The 19,909-nt window shown below is 32.5% G+C and overlaps 1 protein-coding gene across 8 annotated transcripts in view; it reads left to right on the top strand.

The window, feature by feature from the left end:
• The window catches only part of PRPF40A (pre-mRNA processing factor 40 homolog A), a 53,493-nt gene that overhangs the window by 24,116 nt on the left and 9,468 nt on the right, over positions 1-19,909 (top strand). For 4 of the 8 annotated variants that reach the window (XM_024579901.3, XM_045187420.2, XM_024579900.3 and 1 more), the window contains exons 6-16: positions 5,787-5,897; positions 7,376-7,496; positions 7,732-7,785; positions 9,227-9,251; positions 10,204-10,575; positions 12,439-12,547; positions 13,012-13,076; positions 13,422-13,586; positions 14,399-14,507; positions 15,281-15,431; positions 16,424-16,557. In XM_024579901.3, coding sequence (XP_024435669.2) covers positions 5,787-5,897; positions 7,376-7,496; positions 7,732-7,785; positions 9,227-9,251; positions 10,204-10,575; positions 12,439-12,547; positions 13,012-13,076; positions 13,422-13,586; positions 14,399-14,507; positions 15,281-15,431; positions 16,424-16,557 — 1,416 coding nt within the window. The remainder of the gene's footprint in view (positions 1-5,786; positions 5,898-7,375; positions 7,497-7,731; positions 7,786-9,226; positions 9,252-10,203; positions 10,576-12,438; positions 12,548-13,011; positions 13,077-13,421; positions 13,587-14,398; positions 14,508-15,280; positions 15,432-16,423; positions 16,558-19,909) is intronic. The other 4 variants (XM_024579902.3, XM_045187421.2, XM_045187419.2 and 1 more) reach the window with 1 other exon arrangement.

Here is a 19,909-nt window from a genome sequence, read left to right as displayed (position 1 = left end):
ATCTATCATGATAGTATCATACAGTATGGCTTTACTGGTCTAAAATTCCTGTTATGCCTATTCATCTGTAATAATATATGGTGTTGAGCATCTTTTTATGTGCTTATTTGCCATCTGTATGCCTTTTTGTTAAGGTGCAGATCTTTTGCCCATTTTTCAATTGTTTTTTTCCTTAATGTTAAGTTTAAAGAGTTTTATGTATAAATATTACTGAATTTATTGGTATGACACTGGTTAACAAGATTATACGAGTTTCAGGGGCACAGTTCTACAGCACATCATTTGTATTGTGTGTCCATCACCATTTATCCCCCCATATCCTTTTCCAGCCCCCCACCACCCGGGCAATTACCACACTGTTCATGTCCATGAGTTCTTTCTCTTTTTTCCCCCCCAACCCCTCCATCCTCCCCACCCCAACTCCACAGCTGTCAGCTTGCATTCTTCCTATGAGTCTAGAATCATCAGTTCTTCATCATTTGTGTCTTCTGCTCCCAGTTTGCATTCTCATTCTCTTGACTCTTCGGCATAGAATTTTTTAATTTAATGAAGTTCATCCCATCAGTTATTTTTTGGATCATGTTCTTGGGTAACTTACTTTTTTTAAGATATACTTTTTTGCATTATGATCAGAAAACACAGTTTTATTAGAAGTTGGTTTTTGCAGTTTATTAAAACTTCATTTATGTTCTATTTCAGTATCAATTTGTCAGCATGCAAGTCCTTTTCCCATTATGGTTTGTGCTTTAGATTCTATTTAGATAGGGCAAACAGCTAGTATACCTATTGTTTTATCTTTATTTTTTTGCCTTGTAAAAACTCGTTATATTGTCAATAGACTATTTTTTCCATTTTTATTGCAAGCTAGTTATTTGTCAGTTCACAAATTTTTGAATGTTTATCTTACAGCCAGCTATATTACCAGATTTCCTGGATAGTTAGAATAGCTTTTTAAATTTTAGTTTCTAGAGGTCATTTGAGCCTTTAGCAGTAAAGGAAAGAGAATTTATCTCTTTCCCAATATTTATACCAATTATTTCATTTAATGAAATTTCATTTCATTTTACAGTTGTGCTGTATTTGTTGAAATATAGTGATTACAAACTCATGCTTTCATGATTTTAATGAAGTGGCTTTAGAATTATTTTTCTTGGTTTTTGATAAATTGTCCTTTACAATTGTCCTTTATTTTATATGAGGATTTTTGTTTTTATTTTTTGAATACTTGAGAGTTTTTTACAATTTTTAGGATGTAGTTTAATCATAACAAATATTATTAGTGTGATCGTGTGGTGGTGTTTTCTCTTTTCAACTTGTTAATACAAATAATTTTTTAATAGATTTTTCAATATTGAGCTTGTACTTCTACAATAAATTCTACTTGGTCAAAGTGTATACCTTATAGGGTTCTCTTGGCTAATATTTTATTTAAATTCTTAGATTTATATTCATAGGTAACATTGCCTGCTTTTCTTTTTGGATACCTTTCCTGTTTTGTTGCTAATAAAGAACTTCTTATCTTTTTCTATGATCAGAAATAGTGTTATTCTAACTCTCTGTTCTTTAATGGTTATATAGTATTTTACTGTGAATCTGGCTGGGTATCTTTCATTTGCTTCTATGGTAATTAGAATATTCAATTGTAATGTGTCTTTCTGTGTTGTATTTTGGTAGTTTGTGAGAAAATCATTTCCTTTTGATTTTATTTTCCTCATTTAGAGTAGTGAGGGGATCTTGCTGTTTAGTGTTTGGATTTCATAACTTCTCTTTCAGTTTATTTCAATATAGCTTATACATTGTGTAAATACTTATGAGTATATAAATGTTTATCTTTTATGTATACATAATTGAATTTGAGTGTACTAAATTTATTCACAATCCAATGTTGACTTGCTTTTCTGAATCTGAGACTTTTATTATCTCTGTTGATAATTACATATTTTCTGTGTATATTTTGCCACTACATCAGCACTTCATCTTAGACATTTTCTATAGGTTAAAAATAGATCTGCATAAGAAACATCTTATAGTATTGAAGAGTATAATTGAACTCTTTTCCTGTGGGTGGATATTGAATTGTTTCTAATTTTTTACTATGACAAGCAATCCTGTAGGAAACATTTTTGCAACTATGTAAGTGGGATTTTGTAAAGTGAAATTTCAGGATCTAGAAATGTTTGCATTTTCATTTTAGTAAGAATATTAAATTGCTGAAAAATACTAATTTCCCAATAGGAGCATTAGACTGTCCTTTTCTTCACACCCTTTTAACATTATATACTGATAGTCTTGTCATTTATTTGATGAGCAAAAACTTTCATTGTAATGTGTGCTTCCTTGATTGACTAATAAAGTTCAACATCTAGATGTATTATCTCTACCAACTTCTATTAAAGGCCATGCTTGTTTTTCCATTAGATTGTCTTATTGATTGTAGTAGATTTTTCTGTTTGAAGGATAAAAATTTTTAATGCCTTAATTTGCAAATGTTTTCCATTTGTAAAAATGTCGACTTTTGATTGATTCCCCAGAACTACCATTTATGTCAATAATTTTTTATTAATACAGTAGCTATGTCAGTAATAAAATAATTTTGGGAATGGTGTCATCTGATAAAAATACAGAGTAATTCCAGTGTTAGGAATATCTTAACTCCTGCAAGTCCCCAAAGCAACTAACCTTAAGGTTAAACCTAATTTCCTGGCTTTGGTCCTTTCCAAAATATACATCTGAGTCTTCGTGAGATCCCCTCCCCCGCATTTCTGCAAGTGCAGTCTGAGTCCTTGATGGGCAACACTTGCTTATGGCTCTGAAGATAGTTGTTAATATATCCATTAATGTTTTATGCCATTCTTCATCTTTTATTCACCATTCAGATACATTTGTTTTTAAATTTTTCTTTTAACATAATTAGTTTTGGCCAAAAGCAAGATAAATTACAGTTTTACTTTAAGCTGCAGATTTAAGAAAAAGGAGTAAAAAAATTTATCAGATAAATCATTTTCCTCACTCCAAAATTAACTTCTGTAAGTAAATTTGCATATTAGTTAAGATATTAGTACAGAATTTATATTAATATCTTAAGTGATTGTTCCTGTTGATGCAAAGATTTGGAACCTTGCTTCTTAATAGGACCTTAATTGAGGCCGGAACAATGTTGTAATGAACTAACTAACTAGCCATGTTACTTTACTTTCTTGTGCTGTTTTCTGTGAAGTAAGGCTAATAATTGGTAGCTACCTCAGAAGGTTATTACAAGAATTAACTGATAATTGATGCAAAGCAGTTAGCACAGGGCTTAACATTTAGTAATTGATGGGGAATTTATCCGTTCTTACTGATAGACGGTCCTTGAATACAGCAAGCTTGATACAGTGTTTCAGAGTGTGTAAAATACGGTCTTTTGAGGCAGATATGATTGAATTGTTCTAGTTTTATGTTTTATTTACTGAATTACTGTGAGCAGGTTATTAACCCATCTAAGCCTTGGTTTCCTTATCTGTAAAATGGGGCTAGTGGTCTTATATTCTTTGTAGTGTAGTTGTAAGGCTCAAAGTAACAGATAGTGAATACCAAACTGTTCACTATTGGTTTTACTGGTTTGTACATTTCCCCTCATTCTCCTCATTGGTCTTTCATGTTCCATGATATCTTAAGTCTGTTTATGGTGAACCTCCTCTTTCCTTGATGCCCTTTAACAGATGTGACTTGAGAAGTTTAAATATAATTTTGGAACTTAACAGATTTCTATTTAAGATAATACAGTCTTGAGATGCTACTGAGTTAATTTTTAGAACATCAGAAACAAATACAAAGTTATTTACGAAAGCACCATTTAATTTATGAAATAAAGTATTACCCATACACTTGAATTTTTTGTATATGCCTCTAATTGCATCACTTTCTGATGAAATTTTAAAGTAGGTGAATAAGAGCAAGCTAAATATTTTTTACCAGTTAATTTTAATCTTTCTTCCAGAGAGATTGTAGTTGTCATATCTTCTTGTGCATGGTGCTAGAATATGTTAAAGAATATTTTTACATCTTCAGAATTATGTATCTTGCTACATTATTCAGAAATCCACTCTGTAAATAGTTGTCAGATGACTTTACAAATCTTTACAGATCTCTATAGGAGGGACTAATTTTGTTACCAAACAGCTCAGATTTTATCAATTTCTTTCAATTTAATGGCTATCCATAATTCTTCCATTGTAATTGTCTTCTCAAAAGTCATAGAAAGTAATCATCTTACCTCATCTATGTTTGTTAAAATCAATTTACATTCTTTTAAGTCATCTTATTTTCCATTCCCACTTTTTACAATAATTACAGAAGAAAATTTAGAATCAGCACCAGTGGTTTTTAGTTATTTTATGGGTTTTTTTTTTTAAGTACTGCATTATAAGTGTTTTTAATGCCACAGAGGAGTGATAACTGTGTGACTGTATCAGCAACTCTGATACAAAAAGACCTCTCAATGTGAAATTTAAGGAATAGCTTGACTGTTTTATTTGCCTATTTTCCTTTTTATGTATTCAGAAAAGTGATATGTGATAAAAACCAGTGTCTAAATAAAAATAAATTATTTCAAAAAGTTTTAACATAAAATCTGAGTGGTACAAAGCATGTGATAGTTTCATGATTATATACTTTTTCTTTCTTAGAGGTATATATAGTAATGTTTTGTCTTAGAATTGAAGAAACATGAAGAGATCATCTCTGCTACCCTCTTTTCAAGTATACTTCAGTTTGTTGCCATATGAAAAATCTTCCAGAACTGGGCTTAGTACCTTTGATCTCATCCAATAATTCACTCACTCATGAGTCCTTGTAAAACTTCTTAAGCCACTTGTATAAGATATGACTGAAATGTAAAAAGATGTACATGTTTAATGTGTACAACTGGATGGTTTGGGGAACAAGTAATACACCTGTAAAACTAGCACCACCATTAAGACCATAGATATCTATCATCTCTCACAGTTTCCTGCCATCACTTTATTATTATTTTGTGTATATACAAGTGTGTGTGTATAGTAATGTTGTAAAACTCTTAACAGGCCTTTATTTGAGGCATATGTCTGTTGATACTTGAGGTTTTACTAGGAACTTTTAGTAGGTGGTTAGTAATTCTTTTGGGTTCCAAGAGTGGATTTATAATCTTTATCAAACTAGTTTCATATGAAACGTTATCTCACCTATCTTGTATTAGGGCATTTGGATTCACATTTTATTCCTGCTAAATTTCACCTTGTTGATTATTGAATTCTGATTGTCATCCAGAAGTCATTCTTTCTCATTTTGACTGCTGCATTTTTATATATAGCATGTCTGTTTAGAACTTTGTCCAACTTGATATAAATATTCTTTGAATTTGGGTGGTTGGGTTCATGATCAATGAACCTATACTACATTAGCATGGACTCTTAACGATAAGGCATTGGTTTGTGTGACTGAAATATTTAAAAAGTTACTGTTCTTATGGAAACAGTCATATCCTTACAATTCTGAGATTTTGCAGAGAGTGATCCTAAAACCTGAATGGACTCATGTTGCACTTGAAGTCCTTTTAAAATCTGATTTTCAGTCACCTCCATATTTGTGTTGATGAATTATTCTAAATGCTTTAACTGTCAAAAGTGTACCCATTTTATACTTTTAATTTTTTACATATTGCTTTAATTTTTCACATATTGCTTTGAAACAGTTGATACTGATATTCACTGTCAGTGACACTGTTAAACAATTTAAATGTTTTTGTACAATAATTTTTTTTTTTTTAGAAATCAATGTGGACTGAACATAAGTCACCTGATGGAAGGACTTATTACTACAATACTGAAACAAAACAGTCGACTTGGGAGAAACCAGATGATCTTAAAACACCTGCTGAGGTAAAAGTTTGAGGGCTGGAAATCAGGGATTATTAAGTAGATTTGGTCTTTTTTTTTTTTCCCCCTTCATCTTTTCTTTTTTTCTTTTTTAGGATGTCATGGGTATTTGACTATCCAAATAGTACTGCTTATATCTCAAAAGGCATTCAGAGGAGAAAGAGTTACTAAACACACCAGTCAGCAAAAAGACAACACTCATTCCCTTCTTTGAACAGACCAATTTTATTTACTGATTTATCCCTTCCTCAGGACCCTTTGTGGGGTGACATTAATTTAAGAAGGGTGATTTAAAGAACAGATTGGAAGGAAAAAAGGGCTCTCTCTCTGACTGACCTTTATTTTTTAAATTCATATTTCAAATTGTTTTCCTCTTTATAGTAAACCTAGATGACTTCACATGTCTTTTAATAAGTTCTTAAAAATTTTAAATGGGGTTGATTTAATGGAGATGAAATTAAATTACAAATACTTCCTTTTCTTAGACTGAGAAACTGTCTTTGGAAAATGCCCCCCCCCCCCCAAAAGTATGTACTTTTCGTTTTATGCTGCAGATTTAATTATTCAAAATGCACAGATAAGGAAGTAAGATTGAAGAAATAAACTGAGTAAGCATTATTCCACATGGGGAACTCCAAAGCCCTAAGTGAAAGTAGATCTGGCATTTCAAACTATAGTTAAGGTTTTTCCTGATTGGCACTATTATCTCCCTCCCACTCCCCTTAATTAAGGAATTTGAGGAGGTAAAAGTATTTGCCATCCACCACACTAATACGTACCACAGTACTTAAAAGGGGATGTTGGTAGATAACTATAATTTTTTATTTATCCCAATATTGACATACTTGGTAATATTTATCAATTATATATTTGCCTAAGGCATTCTGTCTGGATTTAGTTTTTAATAGCATTCTTATATCACCCTAACTGGTTTATATATTAGGTTTTAAGTATACCATACTTATATATTGTTCCCTTATGGGTAATTCACATAGATTTGTAATAAATTATTATGAGGCTGAAATCTAAGCATGACTAAACCAGATTTTGCTTTTTCTCAAAGTTTATGTTTATACTTGCATTAGTATTTGAAAAGTATTTGTAAAATGTGGATAGTAATTTTTACCTTTGATGGGGTAAGGGTATAAATGGCAAGAGCACATACATAGGATTTGAAATTCAGATAGACCTGGTATTGAGCCTTGCCTCTGCCCTTTAATAGGTATATTAGATCAGGCAAGTTACTTTCTCTAAGTAAATTTGGAATAATAGTATAAATGTTATAGTATTACTGTAATGACTAAATAACGTATTCAAATCTTAACATCACTAGTAAGTATCTTGTAATTGGTAGCTTGTATACCATTACCTCACAAGCTTTCAAATTGTACAGCTTGGTAATATCTAGGGAAAACAGTGACTTAAATGATGCATGGTGCTAAATACACTACTGTTAACTGATGGTTTTGTTTTCCCTCCAGCAACTTTTATCTAAATGCCCCTGGAAAGAGTACAAATCTGACTCTGGAAAGCCATACTATTACAATTCTCAAACAAAAGAATCCCGTTGGGCCAAACCTAAAGAACTTGAGGATCTTGAAGGTAAAACAAAAAAATAATTATTAATGTTAATTTTTTAAATATGTATGTCATTCACACTGAAACAGTCCTTCATAAATAGAATTATTCAAACAAAGGCCTTATTTTTTAAAATTATATGATTAGAATGTTTAAAATGGTGTAACAGTTTTATGGGCTCTTATTTTCTTGTTGCTCTAGATCTCAGTTCTGTAGATTTTAAATAGATTTTTATTTGATTTGATTCCACTGAAACTAGGATACCAGAATACCATTGTTGCTGGAAGTCTTATTACAAAATCAAACCTGCATGGTGAGCGCTTTGATAATTCATTTTCTGTCATTTAACATTTTTAGAGTATGTCACTAATGTTCACTAACCGTGATTGGATAAATCTGCAGTGAGAAGTCTCTAATTCAAAGAATTCCTCTAATTTAAGGGTTATATTATAAATGAGCTTGTAGCTTTTAAAGTTGTACTTTGGTTTTTTTATTTTTAAGTTACGTATCACTTGAAAATTGAACAAGGACATTGTGTACAATATTTCTAAATACAGCTTTGGGTGTTAGTGCATACATGGAGTATGGGACTTAGCAGAGATCTTTGAATCCTTATCAGACTATAATTAATGCAGGTTTTATATAATAACAACATTGCAAAATAGCCCTCATGCTTGTTATGGGAGAATTAAGGTAAGCGAAATATCATGCTTCACTTAAAAAGGGAGGATTTTTTTTTACCATCCTCAACTGTTCAGAATACTGCTTGAAATCTAGAAATAGATAATACAAAACACAGGACTTTCACTTCTGACAGAATTTTTACTATGGTGTCAAACTATAGTAGGTTAAAAGCAACAGAGTGTAGGAGAATGGGGCTAATAAAGTAGACTGCAATATGAAATGACATCTGACAGAAAAGAGAATAAAACATTCTTGAAGGCACTGTGGTATTAAGTCTATTTACCTTTACCCTATGTCACCTCATTTACTTAGATATCATTTGTATCTGGAAAATAAGTTGATTTTATTAGTAATGGTAATAACCCCTTCAGTATGTTTTGTCAGCCATCCTAAACAGATTTTCAGAAATGATTGAGTTTTTAAAATATTTTCATAGTTAAGCTTATATTATCACTTCCATGGAGCACCTCATTCCCTAATGATGCTGAGTAAGGTATATTTTTACCCCTACAGAAAAATGTACCTAAATCTCTGTACTAGCATTGGCTAAATAACATTGTAGATAGGTAGATCCCCAGTTTATTGATGTAAGAAATATCAAGCTCATTTCTGATATAACCCTATTATATATAGTTGGTGTGTATAACTATCTATCTACTTGTCAATGCTAGTATATATGTGCTGGAATTTTATAACATGAATTTGATTCTGTTTTGAGTTTAATATCTTTTAAAAAAATAAATAGTTTTATTTCTGGGGAAAATACTATTTTATTCCAGAATTATGTAGATACTTTCAGGAAGTTTTTTCAGTAGCCTGCAGTCTTTGGGAAAGCAGCAGCGTGGGGAGAAGCTTTCCTAAAAACTGCTATTTAAATTTGTCTTCATTCTTTAATTGCTGTCCTGGAATTTTGGAGCAAGCACTTGCTCAGTAAAATTTGTGATTTGCAGGGGGGGGGGGGGTGGTAAATTATATCTTATGAAACGTTTTTAAAAGTCTTTAAAGTTTGTTTTCAGTGATCATATTTAAAAACTGTGTAGTACATAACTTTTCTGTTTTCTCTTTAATAGCAATGATCAAAGCTGAAGAAAGCAGGTAAGCAATTTTAGATATCAATACGTATTTAGAAATTAGATACTTTATAATCTTGTTTTAACGGTATAAATAGTATTAACATATTAGGCCTTATATGGTTTTGGTATCTTTGGAGGATTTGAGGGTGGGAACAGGGATATTTACTCAAGGTAGGCAAGTGATGCTTTACTAGACAGTAGTTATTTTAATTTGTACTGCATCATTTATGAATTAAGATTGTGTTATAGAAAAGTCCAAAATTTGCTATAAGTTAATTTGGGAGTGGAAGAAGTATGCAATCTATATATCTCTTCCTTTATTCAGATTTTTCTTTTAATGGATGAAATGAGTAAAATTTTAAAGATCTTATAGAAGTTTATGATACATGTCAAATTTTCTGGCATGATACAATCTGATAGGCCTTTTGTAAATGAAAACAATTAGACTTTAGGAAATGAAGGATGTGTGTTGTTAATATAAAACTTAGCGGTTTTTTATTTTTTTTAATTTTTAAAAAGATTTTATTTATTTATTTATTTTCAGAGAGAGGGGAAGGGAGGAAGAGAGGGAGAGAAGCATCAGTGTGTGGTTGCATCTTGCACGCCCCCTACTGAAGACCTGGCCTGCATCCCAGGCATGTGCTCCAGCAGGGAATTGAACCAGCAACCCTTTGGTTCACAGGCCAGCACTCAATCCACTGAGCCATACCAGTCAGGACTGGATGTTGTTACCTGAGTGCCTGTCATACTTTGATTTAATTCATGAATGTTTGCTGAATTATATCAAAGTAGTTCAGTTTTATTTCATGGTTTTAATTTTTTTGAATGGCTTAATAGTTTGGCAGCATTGCTTTTTTTTCCATTTTAAGAGTTTCTCTTGTTCATATGATTGTATAATACTTAAAAACTAGCTTTGTTTGGCTTTGTGATCATTAGTAATGAAATAACCAGTTTTCTTTTTTTTAACTATATAGTAAGCAAGAAGAGTGCACCACAGCATCAACAGCCCCAGTTCCTACAACAGAGATTCCGACCACAATGAGCACCATGGCTGCTGCAGAGGCAGCAGCTGCTGTTGTCGCAGCTGCTGCCGCCGCTGCCGCCGCCGCCGCTGCCGCCAATGCCAATGCCTCCACCTCTGCTTCTAATACTGTCAGTGGAACTGTTCCAGTTGTTCCTGAGCCTGAAGTTACTTCAATTGTTGCTACTGTTGTAGATAATGAAAACACAGTAACAATTTCAACTGAAGAACAAGCACAACTTACTAGTACCCCTGCTATTCAGGATCAAAGTGTTGAAGTGTCCAGTAATGCTGGAGAAGAGACATCCAAGGAAACTGTAGCCGAGTAAGTTTAGTAGCTTGTCTTCTGCAAATCAGTACAGATAAGAAATCGCCAGTTAGTCAGTGACTATTGTATTAATTTTTTGAGAAAATATTTGGGGTGGCAAACACACAATACAGTTTACAAGATTATATATTGCAGAACTGTGCACCTGAAACCTGTTTAATTTCGTTAACCAGTGTCACCTCAGTAAATTAAGTAAAAAGGGGGAAAAAAGAATTATAGCATAAGCCTTAAGATAATCATTTTTGAGGCTGAATTTTGTTGGGGTCATGCTATCAAACTCTGGCAAAACTAATCCATAGAAATTTTAGGAAGCAGGGCTTCCTAGGATGAGACACAAATTTAAAGGGATGCCAAAAACTTTAGTAATCAAGATACATCATATTGTGGTGCAGCATTTTAAAACAATCAGTGCAAAAATTCCATGATTAATAAAATATCAAAACATTAAATATCAGTATTACTGATTTTCTTTTGCCTCAGTCTCAAATATAATACGGCTTATTAGCACAGCACTGAAAAGACGTTTTCTGTAGTTTGATATTGAAGAAACAAGCAAAAATTAATAGGCTAATACAAAGAACACTTAACAGGATGTACGGAAACTATTAGTGAAATTAAATTGATACTGTTTTAATAAGGCAAAAGTTTGCAAGTACTTACGTACCCAAGATCTAGTAACATTTCATATAATGATGCTTTATACAGCTATAAAAAGTAACCTCGAGCTATGCTGCTTATCTTCTTTAAGCATATTGCTTTCCTCTTCCCCTTTTTGTAAAGATTTTGTTTTTCTTAGGTACATTTCTCAAAGTGAAAATAGCTCTATAACGCTCCTAATGTTAAGAAGTTTAAAAAAAATACATGGTATATTAGAAGGCATAAAAGTATTTCTTTATATTTTATTTATATCTTGCCCTTATTCTATGTGTTTAAAATATGTAAATACATATATATATATATATAAAACACCTTCCACATTATGTTGACTAATGGCATATCATTTAATAGCATACATAAGTAAGTTTTAAGTGCTCTTCTACTCATAGACATTTAGGCTTGTTAGAATAATTCTTTTAATCTTTTTATACTTAATTACATGCGTCCACCATAATTTGTTTTTCATAATTTTAACAATTATTTCCTGCTTTTTTTCTTTCAAGTATTTAGAGTGTGTGAATATGTTTTTTGTTAGTATGTTCTCCATTATCTTTCCCTAAGCATTCTACCTAGTTTTCTTTCTTCTGAACACTCTGTTTTTATATTCGAAAAAATATAAGCATAACAACTTTTCATGAAGACCCCCAAACTCTCAAGAGTAAAGTACTCTGGGTTTTGTAGATCTTAAAGTCTGTCACAGCGACTCACATTGTGCTGTGGCCGCATGCAGTCAGCCATAAACAACGTGTACACTTCGTGGCTGTGTTGTAGTAAAGTTGTATTTACAGAAATGGGCTGCAGGCTGGATTTGGCCCATGGGTCGGCATTTGCCTACCCTGATTTAGATTAATTGCTTTCTTTTTGATATTTATCCATGCGTGCCCAAATTCTCAGTTGTTACGGCACTAAACTGAAAGGCACCAAGTGTTTCGTAAGCCATTTAGACGTATTAAGTTGTGAACTAGTGGAACCAGTGTTTTAGTGTAATTAAATTTTTATTTTGGTCTTTGTGCAGGGCCTTAATAACTGAATGTTTCAGAAAAAAAAATGTACTTATTTTTTTATGTTAGGGTAAGTAAGTAGGATTCATATAGGAGAATTTAACATTGTCAAATTTTAGCTCAACATCAAATAGTTAAATTTTTCTAAATGAAACAAATGTTTATTTAAATTATAAATGACCATGTTTAAATTTCTCTCTAGTTTTACTCCCAAAAAAGAAGAGGAAGAAAGCCAACCAGCAAAAAAAACATATACTTGGAATACAAAGGAGGAGGCAAAGCAAGCATTTAAAGAATTATTGAAAGAAAAGGTATTTATATTACAGATCTTTATATGACATGAAATATCTAATAAATGAAGTTACTGTTCATTGCAATCAGTACTGTGATGTCTTCAGTGAAAATGTTAATTTCATAAACTTATAACTGAAAATGAAGTAAATATTTCCCTTTTTTTGAAGAATATTTTATATTTGACCTCTATATTTAATGCAAGATTTCTTAATTTATATAACATGCTTATCTTTTAATCAGTAGCCTTAAGAAAAAGTATTCTTGTTCTGTTTATATTTCAGTTTAAATTTTCTTTTTAGTCTGTAGGTATATTGTTACCCAGATTTGCCTTGCTTCAATAAGAAATTATGTTTTTAGACCTTTTTTATAAACTGCAAAGGAAAATGTTTGATGTTTTCAATGAGTATTATACTTTGTTTCCTGTTTTATAACTTTAAATATATTTCTGTTAAGTTTTAATTTTTCATTGTATGGTTTTCAGCGGGTACCATCTAATGCTTCATGGGAGCAAGCTATGAAAATGATCATAAATGATCCACGATACAGGTAATTGATTTTTTTCAATTTACTTTTCACTTTGAATATAGCAAGCCTAGCAAATTCAGAATTGTATAAAACAATATAACTTTCTACTCCCATTGTCTTCTAATATTTTAGACACTAAGAATAGATTCATTCTATGTCTGATATGAACCAAAAAAGGCTTTGTCATATAGTTTAAGTTTTCTGCCCTGCTACAGATGAAATTAAGATTATTTTGAAAGTAGAAATTATTTTCTGTAATAATTTCTTAAATTATCTTGTGAATAAAATCAGTTATATTATTTTTCAAAGCATCAGTATTTGATCGTCTTCCCTTCATTTACTCCTATGTGGCATTTTTCAATTTAGTGCTTTAGCAAAGTTGAGCGAAAAAAAGCAGGCCTTTAATGCCTATAAAGTTCAGACGGAGAAAGAAGAAAAAGAAGAAGCAAGATCGAAGTACAAAGAAGCTAAGGAATCCTTTCAGCGTTTTCTTGAAAATCATGAGAAAATGACATCCACAACCAGATACAAGTAAGATTTTTAGTGATGCATGATACATGTTTACTGAGCTGTTTCTGGGTCATCCTTTTTGCCAGGTGTGCAGTGACTATTCCAAAGTAGATACTCATTAAGTAAAACTAGATGAGTATAAACATAGCAGTTTTATTAGGTATGTGATAAATCAGTAGTTAAATGTGAAATTTAACATATAAACTCATTGAGTTATTAATTAGGGACTAGAGCTATTCTGTACTTACTATAAGAATTGAAACATTTGGTATTTGTGATGGAAATAGTCTATTTTCATTAAACATAGCATTTTGAAAATTTGTATTTATATAGCATTGCTGATTTTAGAGTACTTTATTGTTTAAAACTGTGGGTAATTCAATGTTAACATATACAGTAAGTTATCAAGTTCATTTTCCATGTGTGCTTCATTATTTTTGTCACTTTTCCAGTAGAGCCTTAGTGAAAAACTTTATTTCTTTAAATATTCCTGTTTTATGTGTTAGCTGAATTTCTGACAACTTTTTGAAGTCTATAATTTAGTTCCATGGGCAGTATGATAGTCTCTCTAGCTACTCTAAGAATTACAGATAGTCTTGACTACAAAACATGGCTCAATTAGAATTAACCCCTGTAGCCTAAAGAAAAATGGAAGCCTAAGCTATTTTGTTCTTGTTCTTAATTATTCAAAAGTTTTCCTGAATAATACAGTCATGGATTTAGAATGGAAAAGAGTGTTTATTTGGTGGTTTTAAATTTTCTGCAAAATTAAAATGGTTTAAGATTAACTTTTATTGTATAATATAGTGTAACATTTAATTGTTTTAACATAGAAAAGCAGAGCAAATGTTTGGTGAGATGGAAGTCTGGAATGCAATATCGGAACGTGACCGTCTTGAAATCTATGAAGATGTTTTATTCTTTCTTTCAAAGAAGGAAAAGGTATAATTCACTCTTATTGATATTTATAGATAGAACAAGGAGTTTCTTCATTCTGATTAGTAGTTATTTTATAACATGTCCATTTTTGTTGGTTGTTTATCCAGTTTATATGTTGCAGCAGATCTGTGTTAGAAGTTAGGTTTAAAATTGGACAGCTCCTATAAGTACTGATGTGGATGTAGTAAGTGCAGATTGATCTCTTGCTTGAATTGTCATTAATTGGCTATTTTATGCCTGCTGTGACAGATAAGATATCAGTGTTTTTGCTAAAACTGCTTTTGTTTATGATTCTTTTGTAAGAAGGGAAATATTATATAGTGGTTTACACTAAAATGTACTTGTAGGGTAGTATTTTAAAGTACCCCATAACTATTATATGCACTAAATTTTGTATTATCCAGTCTTCAAGAGACTTACAGAAATGTATTATTAACAGACATTTGATTTACCTGCTAATGAAGATCTTAGCATTTATTCATTGTATGATTTGTTTGCATAACTTTAGTTTTTTAGACCATGCCTATAGTGCATAGTTTTAGGAAGAGAAATTTTGTTTTCCAGATTCTGGCTTTAGAAGAGAGGTGAAAAAATTGAAGGTAGGTACCAAGCCAAGAAATTAGGCTAGAGCCCTGGAAAGGTAAATAATGTTGACATTCAAAGTAAATGGGTAACTTTGAAATTTGGTCATCAGTTAAAATGTAAAGAAACCTTTACTAAATTGCATTTTAATATTTCTTTGAACTTCAAAACATATATTCATACTTTTGATTTAGGAACAAGCAAAGCAGTTGCGAAAGAGAAATTGGGAAGCCTTAAAAAACATACTTGACAACATGGCTAATGTAACATATTCTACTACCTGGTCAGAAGCCCAGCAGTATCTCATGGATAATCCAACTTTTGCAGAAGATGAGGAATTACAGAGTAAGCATAATAATTAAATGGAGAAACAGTTTTTAAGAAGTTGTCAAACAGCAAGGGAATCTATTTTTTATGAGACAGCTGAATTTTACACAATTGTTACTTCATTTCTAAAAAAGTGTTTTGTTTCTTTTTTTAAAAGATTTTATTTATTTAATTTTAGAGAGGGGAAGGGAAGGAGAAAGAGAGGGAAAGAAACATCAGTATGTGGTTGCCTCTTGAGCACCCCCTTCTGGGGACCTGGCCCACAACCCAGGCATGTGCCCTGACTGGGAATCAAACCAGCGACCCTTTGGTTCACAGGCCGGCGCTCCATCCACTGAGCCACACCAGCTGGTGCTGAAGTGTTTTGTTTCTAAATAGGATACTTCTTCCTAATTGTTTTGTGATTTAGGACAAAAATATTTTTCCAGAAATGTGAAGTTAGCTTTATCAGATAATCCTTGAAATATGTTTATCATTGGATAAGCTTGAAATTGTCTATGTGACTTGGTAAGAAGCAAATTACCACATTTTATTCATGCTATCTTCTTGAGATGATGGCTTTAGAGATTTGCAAAATGCAAAAAATATATTAGCATTATCTTCCACTAAGCTTCTCCAAATTTGCTTTTTTTACTATCTAGTTGTTTTTTAAATTACAGTTTTCTTGATTATCCCTCTGAATACCATGCTTCGGGAAGTTTGGGACAGGGCCTAGAACTTCATACTTTGCAAAGCTCCTTGGGTAATTCTGATACTGCTTACAAATTTTGTCATCATAATTTATTTTCATTAGTTGTGTCATGTGCATTGTCTTTGTTTCATTCTCAGGTGCAAAGGTATCTTTTGGTGAGGTTTTTTTGGAATTTTTCTTAAATTTTTCCCATTTAGATAATTATGAGTCTCATTTGAGTTTAAATATAAGTATTTTGGAAAGGTGAGTTTGACATTTATAGGGAGTTAATGCAAATAATTAAATGACATTTTAATTTTTTAACTGATAAAACCTTTAGACATGGATAAAGAAGATGCATTAATTTGCTTTGAAGAGCATATCCGGGCTTTAGAAAAGGAAGAAGAAGAAGAAAAACAGAAGAGTTTGCTGAGAGAACGGAGACGACAGCGTAAAAACAGAGAATCTTTTCAGGTATTTAAATTTTTCCTTTCTAGCTTAATTTTATAATATGGTTAATGAGCTTCAACAATGCTGTAAACAGTTTTAAAATACCTGATCCCAGATCACTAATGTAGACTTTGTGAAGTATTCATACACATTTAACTCTTAGTTCTGCAATTAGTTGTGACCCCACTGAGGAAGAGCAGCCATTTTAGTCCAGGGGAATACAGAAGACTGTAGCAGATGTGGTATGTAAGGAGCAGATTGATAGATGAATTATAATGTTAGCAATTAGCATTAATTGATTGTTGACTACTTATACATACTAAATAAATCTCTTGATTTTTATGACAGCCTTGTATTATAAGAGTAGGTAATATCTTTGTTATGTCCACCTAGATAAGGAAATGATCTGGGAGAGAGGAAGTGACTTGCTCAAATTCAGCTGCTGAATAGTGAAGGCAAAACTTGAATCTGCAGTCTTAATTACAGAGTCTCTTCCATTAAACACTGTATTAGGATAAATGCTAAGTTACACTAGCTTAAACAAGTTTACTTCTTAAAATAAGAGTTAACTTGGTTTGGGGTAGGGCACATTGCCATGCCCCAACTCAGTGGTTCCTAAAACTTAGTATACATCAGAATCATCTAGCAGACTCTTAAAAACTTGGACCACCATGCCCAAGGTCACTAACCATCTTAAATATCACAGCTGTTGCCTCTCCCGTGCCCCCTACTGGGGGACCTGGCCCACAACCCATCCACGTGCCCTGACTGGCGACTCTGGTTTGCAGGCTGGCACTCATTCCACTGAACTACACCCTCCAGGGCACAAAGTAGAAATTTTAAACTTTGTTACAGCTTTAAAATATTAACATCTGATATAATTAGAAACCACATTCATATCTCAATTTTTTTTTTTTAATATGGCTTCTTGTAAAAAAACCAAAAAACAAAAAAAAACCCACTTTATCCCATTAGAAATGGAAACGCAGGCCAGGCCAAGTACTATTGGTCTCCGTGTCTTTCCTGTGGTGGTGCTGGCCGCTGTGGTGGGGTGTCTACAAGCCTTCCTGGGTTTTCCAGGCCTGATTTTTACTTCCAGGTGGTAAAGTAATGCAGTATGACCTCAATTTCATATCCAAAGCTCTAGAACTTAAATTTCCACTTTATAGGATGCCACTGCTTTTTAAAGCATTGATTATTAAATATATTGTGAAAAATAATTTAGACAGCTCTTATAAAAATATTACTCTCACACATACATATACACATACCCTCCTAATAGCACCCACACCCCAAAATGTCTTTACAGGAGTGTTATCAGTCAGATAAGAAAAAAAAATCTCAGTATTGGCTTTAGTCCTCCCTCAGGTGCACCAGGCCGCTGAGTCTGGATCTGGACTCAGCTGATATGAGAATCTGGACACACTTTGTCTCTTTCCTCGCTATCACTGCCACTCTGCCTTTCCAACCTTGTACAACTTGCCAAGTAAATTAAGAGGGCATTTCTTTTAAAATCTAGTGGCATAGAATTTCTACTCTTTAATACTCAGGCTGAGAATTCAGTCACATGGCCATAACTAGCTAAAAGAAAGCTAGAAAACCTAGATTTAATAAGCAGCCATGTGCCCGGGAAGAAGGGGAAAATAAACTTTTAGAAGGCTAGTTAATACTCTTCTGCAACCAGTGATTGAGCTTTAATGTCCTTTATTAAAAAAGAGGTTTTGCAGTAGTTTAAAATGAGACCTGTATGATAAAATAATAACATAAAAAATAAGGAAATCTGTGTCACACAGAAAAAAGTACAATATATGGTGTCAGTACTGGAACTGGAGAAAGTGTAGAAGAAATCTAACGTAAAGGCCACATGGGTCTTCTAGGTAAGCCTAAAATATGGCTTTAAATCAGATTGGTAAATATCTGGCATGGATTCTGATTACTATTTTGATATAACTGGGGTTAGCATGTTATATTGGTTTTGCTTCAGTATTCAGCTCAGTAAATTTCCTGTGTCATTATATTGCCTGTCAAAAGATATATTTAGAAAGATCAATAAAATAAATTAGAAAATTGACATTTAGAATAAAAGATCATGAATGAAAAGAACATTGTCATTAATAATGGTTATGATGATGGCTGTTATTTTATTGAGTATTCATTTGCCAGTCAGATAAAGAATAAATATTTGTGACATCTATGACTAAGAACATATGACTTTTTAAAGTCTTAAAACTGGTTTTTGAATTTCTGTCAAGAGTGGAAAGGAATGATAGGGGACTTTAAAGGAGAACCAGGGGATGTATATTGTCTCAGAAGCTAAGGTGGAGTTTTAAGTAGTCCTCAAAGCTAGGCACTTGGATAAAATAGCATCAAAGTCACCTGGGAAGTTATAGAAATGGAGATTCTCAAACCCCACACCAGACCTACTGAATCTAACCCTGGGGGTGGGGTCCAACAATCCGGTTTTCACCAGTCTTTCAAATGATTCTTTGAGAAACTGCTGAGGTAGAGGAACCCACCAAAAGTAGCAAGTGTTTAAGAATTTGAAATAAGACCAAAAGAATACTTTTAGGTGTAGCATTTAAGGTGTTTCATAATTGTTGGTGTGGTAGGGAAAGTTAAAGGGTAAAGGTAAAGAGAGGTAAAATCAGACCTTTCTTGAAGACATTTGTTAAGAAAGTTCAAATGAGCTCAGGGTTAAGAGATTGGCTTTTCTTGAGTAAGAGAAATCAGTCAAGAGGGAATGAAGGAAATTGAAAGAGATCTCTCTCATAAAACAAAATCTTAGAAGGTTTGGAATTCAAGCATATATATATTAATAGGTATATTATGAACAGCATACAAGGAGACAGACGGAAGGAGATGAGGGGAGAAAATATATTGAATTGACTCTGAGGCAGTGAGTGCCAAGGTTTGGGAACCTCCCTTCTAAGGGAAGGAGAAATACCAGCTCAGACATCTTGGAAGCAACTTACCTTCTCTAATGTAAAATACTAGGCTCCCGCCCCATGCTCCAAGATGGGGTTAGTAAATAAAAGGAGTAGAACCATACAATTTTAGCATAATGGTTTTCAAACCTGAACTCATATCAAAGTCATAAAGTCATTTACTTTAAAAAGTAAAATTACAAATAATCCAGTTTTAAATCAGAATGTAAAAAAATTTTTTTCAGGTGATTGTAATTTTCGCTCAGGTTAGGGATTCACTACTGAAATGGACTCAATATCAAAATTTTATGACTCTTCAGATCTTGTATCCTGAAAGTGAAACAAATACTAGCAAAGCAGGAATAATAGAGTCAGGTTGATTCTAAGATCCTAGAGAGCATCATTGAAGATGATTTCTAAGCTATTTTAGGCAATCAAAAGAGGGAGCAAGT

Source organism: Desmodus rotundus, chromosome 2, assembly GCF_022682495.2.
Source record: "Desmodus rotundus isolate HL8 chromosome 2, HLdesRot8A.1, whole genome shotgun sequence".
Lineage (NCBI taxonomy): Eukaryota > Metazoa > Chordata > Mammalia > Chiroptera > Phyllostomidae > Desmodus > Desmodus rotundus.
This window is presented reverse-complemented; position numbering and strand designations above follow the sequence as displayed.